General features: G+C 32.8%; 1 protein-coding gene across 1 annotated transcript in view; it reads left to right on the top strand.

Annotated features, from left to right (window-relative positions):
- The first annotated feature begins 958 nt into the window (after positions 1-958).
- The window catches only part of LOC118186030 (CD151 antigen-like), a 37,649-nt gene continuing 25,801 nt past the window's right edge, over positions 959-12,806 (top strand). The window contains exon 1 of the mRNA XM_035356013.2: positions 959-1,366. Coding sequence (XP_035211904.1) covers positions 1,142-1,366 — 225 coding nt within the window. The 5' untranslated portion in view covers positions 959-1,141. The remainder of the gene's footprint in view (positions 1,367-12,806) is intronic.

A 12,806-nucleotide genomic window follows, 5' to 3' on the forward strand; every position in this document is an offset into this window, starting at 1 on the left:
TTAAATTACGTTTATGTGATTAAAATTGTTGCAGTCTGAAAGTTTACCATATTTGTTTCTTTTCTTAAGAATCAAAATTCTGCTATAAATCTTTCAAGAGATATGTGGTCGTGAGATCTTTTTACAATATTCTGTGTATAAAACGTTTAAAGATGAAAAGTATCCCAAAGTAAAATTAAAAGTAAAATATCTGCATTTATAAAAACGGAAATTGTCAACTCATTTGCTATTCTTCAGGGAAAAGTCTATTTCTCTCGAAGAGAATGGCCAGAGCTGATTTAGTTTTTAATGCGAATCGAACGTAAATTTTCCAAAATGGGGAGTCATCTTCTTTGGGTGAATGCACTGTATTTGCATTGGCTTATATGTTTAGATTTATGTATGTTTAGATTACCAGAATGTACAATGAAATTAAAATATGACAAAAATCAACTAACTTTGAATTAGATGTGAGAGTCAATTTAATTGTAGTTGTAAATCATCCATCTCCATGCCGGAAAATCTTTCTTTCTCAATCAGCTGTGACGTAAGACTATGAAGTCAGATCCGTTCACATACCTGCTGACGTCTGAAATGAAGACCTTGCCCATATTATTCTTTGATTGAACTCGTACCGACATTTCTTTGTAAACCAAAATTTTAACATTTTGCATACATTTGGAAACTGTGATTTCAATTTATGTTTTTTGTTTAACAAAAATTTCCGGTTGGTAATCCTCTTACTTTAAAAATAGTATAGCTATGTCGGAAGTTCATATTTCTCACGAGCAGTTGCATTTTATTGCGATCAAGTAAGCTTCGATGACTAATCCTAAATATAAAAAGCTGCCAACTATCTTACTTGCCCAAATAAAGAGGTTTGTCTTATCAGCGAAAGTATCGAATCCTCGATAAGAACCTCTAAAAAATGCACTTCCAACCTACCTGTACACCTGTTCGAGTGTTCCCAGTATGCAACGCGAGATTCGCCTTCTTTTCTGAAGTGTTTCGCCCGAGTTTGTACTCTGAACTCTCTTTCTGTCTATAGCTAAGCTAACGCGGACAAACATACCTTCGTCGTTTCCGTTGGAAGGGAAGAAAAGTATACAAATTATTCAAACATTGGATCGGCTTCGATTGAGTCGGTCATAAAAAAGTTATTATGGGATTGGGAAAGCGTGATGAAGAAAATCCGGTTTCGGAGGATGAAGCAGAAGCTGAAAAGCAGAAATTGAGACCTGAAGCAAGTGTAGAGATGGAGATGAAGAAGTTACCTTTGAGGGTAAAAGATGCAAATTATCCAGAGGTAATACCAGGCCATAATGAACCGCTACTTAAAAGCCATCATCTTAAGTACCTGCTGCTGGGATTCAATTGCTTCATTTCAGTGAGTTAATTTTCTTTTTTTGAGAAATTCTCGCTATCTTTAAAATCAAATATATAAATGTAGTTTACAAAGTAAAAGTAAACAAGTAATTTAATTAACAAGTATAGTTAATGATTTTACAGTAAAAAATCTATATTTTTGATATTCCTTGAAAGTGAAATTTCTAAGCCACGCCCTTTCGTTTTGACTTAACCCAAAATTTGTTGCATATTTCTTTAAAATAAGTAGTTTCTAAAGGTGCTCCGACACGTAAAATATACTTAAGAGTTAAAATTTTTAAATAAAATTAAGAATCTTATAGGCAATAAATGGAATTGTATTCACATTTGTTGTGATAACTTTAAATAAACTAATACAATAACAATATACTGGCTTATGAAACATTATGTCATTTATAATACTTTAAATCTAGTGTATTACCAAAAGTAGTTGAGGAACTTATGTCGTATTTCTAATGCGAAGCAAATGTGTTTATGCCTGATATGTTACTTTGGAGAAGGAGGACGTTTTCCCATCCTACAGAAGCGTTTATGTGATGAATTCATTATTAGCCCAAAGGGGTAATTAGCCCAGAAAGGGCTATTAATTTCGTTTCGTCATTTAACGTCGTCCACTATAAAACGAAGTTTCACTTTTCAAATTGTCGCCACCAAGTAATAGAGACCTGCATTATAATAAAATAAATAAGGAAGACTCTGCATGAATGTATGCATGTGTATCGCATTGTAAAAAAACAAAGGTATCTAGAGATATCAAATTTTGAACAATATAATCCTTCACTCGAAAATGTGCATCTGGGAGCCCAAATTTGGAATTTAAAATTTGTTTTAATATCTATTTCAAATTCTGTAATAAATAACGGTCTCTCACAGGTGTTGTAACTCTAGGTCTGCCTGGAACATGTCTTTTAGACACATAATTTTAGGATTTTGATTAATTTAACAAATTTTTGATTAACAAGCTCAACTATTTCAAAGCGAGCAGTGGCAACACTGAACTAAAAAAAAAAAAAAAAAAACCACATTTTTATCTCCAGGCGCGCGAGACTGTGTAGTGGAAATTCTACGGATATGCTCTTTTAAAATATTTTGTGATATTGCGTTTAAATTGAATTTTATGGTTTAAGTGCGAAGAACATGATATTTAATAAATAAAGATAACACACAAACCGTTAAAAAAACGCCCTTTTGGGGGTAATATAAAATCTGAAAGCTTTCAGAATTTTTTTTAAAATTTAAAATATTAATATATGTTTCAATTCTTATTTATCAGTATGTGCTATTTTATTTCGCTGCCAATTAACTTACATATCCTGGTTTAATATAAATTCTATGAGATTTTAAGTATTTTAATCTATCAAGATATTAATTCTGTATTAATATGAAGCATAGATATGTACACTTAAATAAAAGTTACCCATTAAAAGTTAGAAGCTATCTACTACTCAAAACATGTGTACAGAAAAGAGGTATTTGTTTGTTTCTTACTATACACAAATTACTAATTAAACAAATACCTTGTATTACAATAGAGAAAAAGCTGTTCCTGTTTTAATTGAAAACAAAGATATATTTGCTTATATTATAACGCAGAAAGGCATTGAATGCTATTATCTCTAAATATTCAATGAAGCTTAAATGCAGAAGGAAGAAGTATTAATACCATACTTACAGAAAATGATAACAATTTTTGCTATTTTTTTATTCTCCTAAGAACAAAGCTATTTATATCTTTCTGTAAGTAAAATAAAGAGCTGTATAAGCATAAACGCTGAAGAATAACGCTATGATAATTATCCTAGCTTTTTAATACCTCTTTCTTTCACTTTTAATAAATATTAACGTCTGTTTCAGGCTAACAAACATTTCTTACCTTGCTTTAAAAAAAGAAAAGAGAAAGAAATTTCGGGGAAAAAATTGTACTATTTATTAGCCTGCCTTCTTGAAATAAGTTCTGTTTAGAACAGAGAATTAAAAACTTTCATAAATTATAACTGTAAATGGTGTGAACAAAACTAAATTCAGCCGAAGCGCGACTCCAATAATTCTAATTTTTGGTGAAATCTTAATTCCAGCGGAGCCACAAGTATGATGATCTCAGATATTTTAATTTACTATTTAAATATTTTCCATCAATTTATTTATTTAATGATTTTTTGCCTTATCCTTTATTTAAATTTTAATATTTTGTTATTTTTATTTTATTTGACTCTTTAAATTAGCTTTTCCTGATGACTTTCCATAAGGCTGTGGCATTTTTTATTTTAGAAGTCAAACACAGAGTTTGAATTAAGATTTTGTCATTATGTTGGGCTGATAAATGAAATTTGGAGTATTTCTTTTATTCACGACAAAAAAAAAAATTCAAATTTGATGAGTTTTAAAATAAGCTTCTCAGTTTAATAATCATTTAAAATTTCTGAAGTTTGTTGGCAATAAATAAAAATATAAATTACCTCGCGCACTTAATTGTATTACAAAATACACCGCCCCCCAAAAGTTAAGGAACAGCACGTTTTTGAAGGCTCACTATTACAAAAATGTCAGCAACATTTAAATTCACAGTTTATATGCATGATAGTAAGTATAAGAAAATATATACAAAAACAATAGCTACCACTTTTATTTTATAGAAGGGAATACTTATATAGGAGTTCGGAAGGAAAAAAAAGGCTAAATTTTTAAGTTTTGTTCACGACTGTTGATCTTCAATGGTTATTAGCAATTTCATTGATAATATCCAGTAGAGTCTACCATTGTCCAGGAGAAGTCGTTTGCCCGATTCGTTGAGGTGGCGGTCGATCGGATGGATAGAAATGGGGATGTCACAAGCTGATGCTGCTAGACGTCTCAATATCTCTCGTAGTGTGGTCCACTGACTATGGAATCAGTTTGAATCCTAGAATTCTGTGTCTAAAAAACATGTTCCAGGCAGACCTAGTGATACAACACCTGTGTGAGACCGTTATTTATCTCTTTTGGCCCGAAGAAGGAGTAACATTACTCTGCCTCAGCCCATGGCAGATCGTTTAGTGGCAACAGGAACAATAATCTCAGCTAATACAGGGCGCAGACGTCTTCACAATACAGATTTGTATGCAAGACGACCAGTTGTTTGCGTCCCCTTAACCCGAGGACACAGAGGTGCCCGTTTATGTTGGGCAAGAGAACACGTCTCCTGGAACAGTCAACAATGGGCATCTGTTCTTTTCACAGACGAGTTCAGGTTCACGCTGGAGACTGATTCAGGTCGTCTGTTGATCTGGAGGGAACAACGCATCAGATGCAACCAATCCCACATTGTAGAAAGACACATTTACAGAGGTGATGGAATAATGGTTTGGGCTGGGATCCCTCTCGGTGGTCAAACTGACCTGCATGTGTTCCATGGAGGAACTCTTACCCATGTGAGATATCGAGACGAGATCCTTGATCAATATGTCCATCCATATGCCGCTGTTGTTGGTCTGGATTTATTCTAATGGGCGACAATGCGCGACCGCACCGAGCTCGAGTTGCTGAAGAATATCTTGAGGATCACGGTATGGAGCGGATGGAATGACCAGCTCAATCCCCAGACCTGAATCCGATTGAGCATCTTTGAGACTACCTTGGGAGACAGATTGCTGCTTTAAGTTCTCCTCCAAGGTCGTTAGATGAGCTTGAACAAGGACTACTCCCTGTCTGCTCGTTGCTTCTCATGTTACTGACACTTAATTGACAGCATGGGACGTCGCTGCCGCCAATGTATTTCAGCTAAGGATGGACACATTACTTATTAGAACCCATTTTTATAATGTTACCACCCCATTTTCCCTCAAAAACTGTGATATTCTGTTTCTCCAAGACTAGATTTCTCTACCAAAAGTGCAATCTTTTGTTGTAATTCTTGTTTGTGTTGAACTTTAGAAACATTGTATGTCGCATGTCGCATTTATTAAAGAACTGTTTAGTGAACACGTCCTCTAAATTTCTGGTTTCTATGTTGCTTCATTCTCAAATTAGACAGAAAAAATATGATGTTCTTTAACTTTTGGTGGAAAATGTATATAGTCAATAGTATCACAGTCAAATCCAAGGACTTTGGGAAAGTTACTGTGGTCTCAACATTAAGCCGGAGGAAAACTGCCGACTCAGGTAAGTACCGTCATCAGCTACCAACCAAACCCCAAATTCTTGTAATATATACCCTTCCCATTTCTCTTCTTCTCCTCCTCTTCCGCTATTAGTCAGTGCTGAATAATATTGAACTCAGCATGTAAAAAATTTTACATGCTCACACTATAAGATCAAACGAAAGGCTTTTCAATACAACAGCAAACTAAACAAATTTAATTGCGTGGCTGTTAAAAGTAATGCTAAAAAGTATTAAAATTGCTCAAATGAGCTCCTTATTTTGGGGATTAATGCTTCCACATCGGTTAAGATAGGTTACTTGAATATGGTAAAGCCATGACGACTATCAGTGTAAAAGGAGGGATGTCTTCTTGGAGGACTTCCTGAGGGAAAATGGCTCATATTCATGTTCACATGGGGGAAAACACGGAACCAAACATGCAACTAGCCCGTCTGCCTGGATTAAAACCCAAACTAGGTATTTAGTAGTGTTATGCTCAACATAGGTAAAATTTTTTTATTAGTGGCTTTATAGTTACCCTTTTAAAAACCATTATATAGTAATATCTTATATTATATAGTAATGAGTAATATATAGTAGTATCTCTAATTTTGTAATTAAATGTGCGTTTAAAGTATGAAAACACAAAGAATAGACATTTTTTCTGTACAAGAAAGATATAAAATATTAAATTTCGTATTTATACGAGAATGTCGCCTATACTATTGAAAATATTTAAATTCCTTAAAATTTCTTATTTTAACACTATTTTTAACTGAAATTGCTTAACTTAAGATCAAAATTTAAGGAAATGCATCCTTTAGCCTTTTTTTAATATCGTATATGAATGATACATACATGGCTGACACGTTGTTTTATTAACTTCCATGAGCACTATAAAAGAAGAGATGAAAAGAATAAAAAAATGTCATGAAATGTTCATTCCCTTGCAAGCATTTAAAAACTTCTAACGGAAGGATTTCAAAAATTTGCATATTTTCTTTAGTGCAAGACTTAAATCTATTCTCTACACTTTGAATTCTTAACTTTACATAATCCTAATAGAATTGGAACGTTCAATAAGGCTGCATAATTTGGGAGACCAGAGTAACACAGGTTCATACCAAAATTAATTACGTACTCAGCAAATTACGTAACTTAGAGTTTTAGTAATATTCAGGGAGGTAAAAACCAGTTTCTTCTGAAAGTGGGGTCCATTACAATGTATGCTATTTGAAGTCTATCAGAAATTTTAAAACATATCTATTCAAAAGGTATTCTGTTCTTTGCTTTCTTTACAGCACTATAAAACAGTTGTAAGGATTATGTTAATTTCATTAACAGTTAAACTCCCTTTCCTATCGCTTCTTAATTTCAACTTACCACTTCCGGCCAGAACGTAGTTTTAGAATCACGTCTGAATGCTAATGAGGAACAGCGGTATTTAACCGCGAAGTTCTACTGTTTTACTGAGAGATATACCAGATATTTTGGCTAGCACACGTCCACCTTTTTAGACTACTCTCTCGTAAGCTATTATTACGCTCGGCCGTACTTTAGGCCCTTGTTATTACGCTTGGCCGTACTTTAGGCCCTTGTTATTACGCTTGGCCGTACTTTAAGCCGTACTTTAGGCTTCGCAGTCAATTAGCGTTAAGGGGCCAACTCCGTTAGAATTTTGATAGCTTCGGCTATATCTCCTCTTTAGTTAAGATTAGTTTAGTTTAATTCTTAGTCTCTTTTAAGTTCAAGCCCAAGTGTCAGCTTTATTGTACTACGAAGTTTTGTTAAATTTTAGTTGGAATAATAAAGGGTTATTTAACCCTTCTCACTTGTTTCCTACCTCACGAACTCAAGCGATTATTCGCTTACTAGTTCTTAAGATTCTTCACATCCAACTGTAACTTAGAATTACACAGTGGGGAATCCTACAACCTCATTTATATGAATCTTAATGCTGAAAACTCATTCAGGTATGGATACATAGGCATTCTTCACATTCATGTGTAACTTAGAAGTACACAGTGGGGAATCTTACGCAGTTATGTTTTATACTGCTAAACTAGATATTTAGTGGGAAAGAGGAAAACGTTTAGAATTCTACCACATAATGATACATTTTTCACGTTTCGAGTTGAATCCACTGTTTACTTTTTCACAGACTATCCTTCCACAGTGTTTTATTGAGGATCATTCTAATAGTGATATATGATAAACATATCGTTAAAATAAAACGATTTATTTGTATGTGAAACGTTTTTACAGCTAGCATTACATTTAAAACCCTTTTTTTATTCTCTACAGTATTTTTCAGCACTTTTTATAAATTTTGCCCTGCTAAATTTTTAATATCACCTATTAGTTTTAAGAAACCAAGAAACAAATTGGCTTTTGACAAGAAATTGCTCCAAGAATCTATTACTTTTTAATCCATAGCTTTACAAACAATTAATGAGGCACAATTCTGTATGTACATGTCTGTTGTATTCTGAGGGAACAGTTTTTCTTCCAAGATATGGATTTTCATAAAAGAGTCTTCTTGAATATTTTCAAGAGTCAAGAGCTGGTTACAAGTGTTCAACTATTAAATTTTGCTTTACAAAAAGCAATAATATTCAATAAAACACACTTGCAGCGCCATATTAGTAATGTCAAAGTCTGTAGATTGGCACAGAGATTCTAATGATGATTTTTTCTAAATTATAGTATGAAATAATTTTCTAATTTATCATAAGATTTCTTCATATTTGCAGCATCAGCTACAGAAATCGAAGGAAATTCATTCACAAGAAGAAAAACTTCTTTAAAACTAGTTTTGGATCAACTTGCAAAAGTATCCAGTTTTTTAAATTATGTGACAGTTAAAGTTCATTCCATAATACATTTTACTCACAGTTAATGAAACTTCGTTTTTTAAATCATATAAGTGTTGTAATTCATAACGCTTGTAGAACTAATTATAAGTTTGCAACTGGCCTATGATAAAACCGTTTATTTAAGAAACAATACTTTTCTGAAGGAAAATATCATTTTCCCTTAAGAAACAAACTTTTTTCTCCAGCAAATGGTGGGAAGTGCAAGAAACTCACTAATTTCAAAGTAAACAGGTCTGAATTATGCAGAATAGTCAACAGTTCCATGTACAATATTAAACCCTTGCTCGATAAAAACTACTCATCGTAATTTTTAAACTAATATTGTGTCAGCACAGCAAAATATTATAATAAAACAAGTAAATTTCATATCAAAGTATACTCAGTTATATGAACTTTGACTGATTGCGTCATGTCCGATTTCTGATTTAAAATGCCTGTTCTCACGCGTTTGCAACATTTACTGTCTCGGTATTTTAGGAAGTATAATGGTCACGTTTGTGTAATTATTATTTTTTTCCCCCAAATGGCGTGCCGTCATCCGACTTCAGCTTGACCACTACTGAGGCCGGAAGTGGTGGCCTTTTTTTACGGAGGCATCTAATAAGTGGGCCACTTTTGCCTCCTATGAAGGCACGGACGGTTAAAACCATGTCTTCTCCGGGATTCGAACCCGGTCCTTTTGGTATCGCAGTCGGCTCCCCTAACCACTATACCGTCTGGGCGGCGTTTGTGTAATCGTCATCTGGGAGAAAAATTTCCATTGCACAGACAATAACAGAAATGTTGTACAAAGGACACAGCAACTTTTATTTTATGCAATTAAAGAAGCCTGTTTCGTTTACTGACAAGGTTTTGAAAAACCGTTTCCGCAGGCAGCGAGACCGGCAGGCTTCATCGTCCAAACTGAAACGATCACAAGAAGAAAGCGCTTAGATTTTTGCGAGCAGCTAGATAACATAGATTAATGCGGAAAGGACTAATTGCATATAATTCAAAGATGCTATTACTTTTTGCTTACTTTTTGTTTATTCAAATTTTGCTTACTTTTGTTGTGATACAGAAGCGCTTACAGTGAACTAAGGAACATATGCAGTAGTCTCTAGACAAAAGGAAGACTATAATACTCTCTGAGGAGTCGCGATTTTAATCTCCCTGGAGCAAAATAGCAAATCTTTCTCTCAAGAAATTGAATTTGTTTGAAAGACAACAGGTGAAAAGTTTCATCCCGATTGTAACAGGGAAATTTCCTGCGTGTTAGACAATGTGATAGTATTTTCCATTATGAAATTGGCAGACTAATTTTTAGGAATGGAGCTGTTAATTCTGCTGGATGCAAAGGAAATCCCAAAGAACAGACTTCTGCCAAATACACGACCAGTTTTCAAAGTCATCTCATGTAATATACCGGAAGAATTCAGCTTCGTATCAGAGAGCGAAAAGAGTCAGGTTTTGTTGTAATTTGACTTCATATTATAGGAATGTTGCATTTTTTTATACGGTACAGCCATGGAATTACAGATATTTATCAATTTGAAAATACTGTAGATGGATGCACTATTTTAAACAAAAGTTACTCTATGGTTGAAATTATCAACGAATTCTTGCGATTTAGATTTAACTGAGAATACGTGGGATATCGTGAGTAGGAAATCACATCAACCACGATCCGTCACATTGCGGAAACGATGTGCAGAATGGATGAAAAAATGCTTAACCCTGCAGGACTTTATGATAACACTCAAGATTATTAAAAAATTTCTTTCTACATTTGAATCTTGCAGCACTGTTACCAAAGCATGGAGGGGGTATCTGATGGAATACAGACGTTATCATGTTATCAAAATATGCTGAAAAAGTACAACTTCTGCATCTTTAGAATACGACAGATGTTTATTTCTATAGGTCAATGCAATGCTAAGAGCAGCACTGCGTTTTATATTTCCAGCGTTATGATTTTATTTATTTAATTACTTTAACGTTTATTTTATTACTTTTACAGTGTAATATTTTTATTCATTTTATTACTTTATAGCGTAGTTAAATTCTAACAACAACACTGCTTTTCCTATTATAGTGTAATGTTTTTATACGAGTAAATTATACGAGTATATTTTACTAATTTTTCCAGTTAAGTATCTATTCTGCTTCCTTTAGTCATTTCATTAATTTCTACGTACAAATTTATTGTAGCCAATATCTGTGGCAATTTTCATTGCAGATTGCTTAAAAGACGGCCTGATGCAATTTCATTGAGACAGTGCTACATATGACATTATTAGCAATCAAGACAATTAGTTGGTTCATGTTTACAAAAAGAAACGTTATTGATTATTTGAACTAAGCAATAGAAATACTTCCGAACAAATACATTTTAATTCATGCGACAAAAGAAAATAAAAATTTATTTCTCACTGCTTTCAAATATATTAACTGGTTAGTGATATTCACTTGCTTAAGCTAGATATTGTTTTTGGAGGAGTTAGATAATGTTTGTTATTTAGCATTTTCATTATAAGATAATGTTGTTATTTAGCATCTTAAACAGTGGATTTCCTTTCATATATACAACCGATATCTTCTCTCTCTCTTTCTAGAAATTTACGCCAATATTATCTTACTTTTATAAAAGAAATTATTTACGTTAATCACACGTGTTAGCAAATTATAGTAGAAATAGGACTACGATTAGTTTTACGTCTGAGATCCTACAAAGATAACCAATGTTCAGATTTTAAATAAATCATGCATAATAACTTGCAATGCTTTGTGATTTTTCAAATGTTTTTGATCTTGTTATAAACCCTGAAATTTAATCCCGTAATAAATTCTAAATGTAAAGTTCTTTCAATATAAAATTAAAATTTCTTTTAAGAATATATTGTTTTTTGTGTTGCAAAATACATTATTTTTGAGAAGTAGTAATTATTCTTTTCAATTGAAATATAATTTTAAAAGACCTAATCGTTTGAAACTTTGTAAATAAGATGAAATAGCTCTCTCATCTATTATCTTATGTTTCGAATTTTACTTATTCTAATTATTCTCTGTAAAATCAGGATTAATTTGCTATTATCAGTGTAGTATTACAACAAGTGTGTTTTAAATCCGATGAAAGGTATATCGTGTTTATAAACACGATTCTGAAATTTAGTCTTATACCCTGTATGGGTACGATATACAAGGCTTCTGAATCCGAATATTTCTAAATGGCATTACAAAATCTGTCTTGAATATCATGTTTCTTCTTCTGTACTCGTTTTCCTATATGAAAATTCATAGGCTTGCTGTGTCATTTTGGCAAATACAAAATGGGTGCAAGAAGTAAGAAATATTTTGGTAAACAGAACAACTTCCATTGAGATTTTATTCGTCTAGTTACAAAAAGATCAAACATGCAATTCTGTTTTCCCTCTAGCATGTAAATTCGAATTTTTTCTTATACTTTTGAATACTCAGTTATTATTATCATTTAAATAATCCTTCTAAGAGTTTCCAGCACTTTTAAAGGCTTTATTGCCTCTTTTATTAAACTCAAGTTTAGATTATTTGACAGCGCATAAATGTGATATGTAAAAGAACGAACAGTAAAAGTTAATGAAAGCTGGGACATGATGTGTTTAAAATTAACTTCCCATTTAACAGTTTAAAAAATGTTAGCTGTTAGCATTCACAATCGTCCACTTCAATTCAACAGCATTCCTGATTGAGCATGAAGACTTTAAAGGGTGCAAAACAATAGATTAGATAAGTAACTGTATTCTGAACTCGGATTTACCAACGATGAAGCAACCGTCAGATTTTAGACGATAAAATGGGAGAGTCTAATATTGTTTATCTTAAGCACTTACTCCTATTCTGGTTTTAGGTGTGAAGCATACAGTAACAGGTTATCTTTGCAGTAAGAACACTCTGAAGTAGATCTACATCTGTAAGAGCAGAAAAAAAATGAAAATTAAAAAAGGTTGCGATATTCACAGACCAATTTTATAAACATAAATGTAGAAATAAATAAATTTTAAAAAAAATCCACGATGCTTTAAAATGTATTGATTAAGGAAAAGTTCTTTAAACAGAGCTTACAATCGTTATCGAGATTTGGATTTTGTTTTGAAAATTATACATTGTTTTCAGAACAAACTTCAGATCTTTGATTATTTCCCACTTCAAGCTCTCCCATATCAGGCTTTTTCTAAAAGTGTCCCATTTTAGCCTTCTGCTATGGGGCATAAAAAAAGAAAATTCCTATTTCAAGTTTTCCATTCTAGTTCTAGGTTAAGGTCAAAATGCTATGGGATGTGAAGTATGTATGAGGTGATATCAGAGTGACGCTCTGCTCCTTAAATTTCGGGTTCAGAAAGTGTTTAAACGCAATACTAATATCACTGGCATTATACCTAATACAGTGAACATATAAAAATTATATGAGATAATATATGATGAACATATAA

This window comes from Stegodyphus dumicola, chromosome 2 (genome assembly GCF_044657685.1).
Source record: "Stegodyphus dumicola isolate Sdum_Otavi_A_Nest chromosome 2, ASM4465768v1".
In the NCBI taxonomy this organism is placed as follows: domain Eukaryota; kingdom Metazoa; phylum Arthropoda; class Arachnida; order Araneae; family Eresidae; genus Stegodyphus; species Stegodyphus dumicola.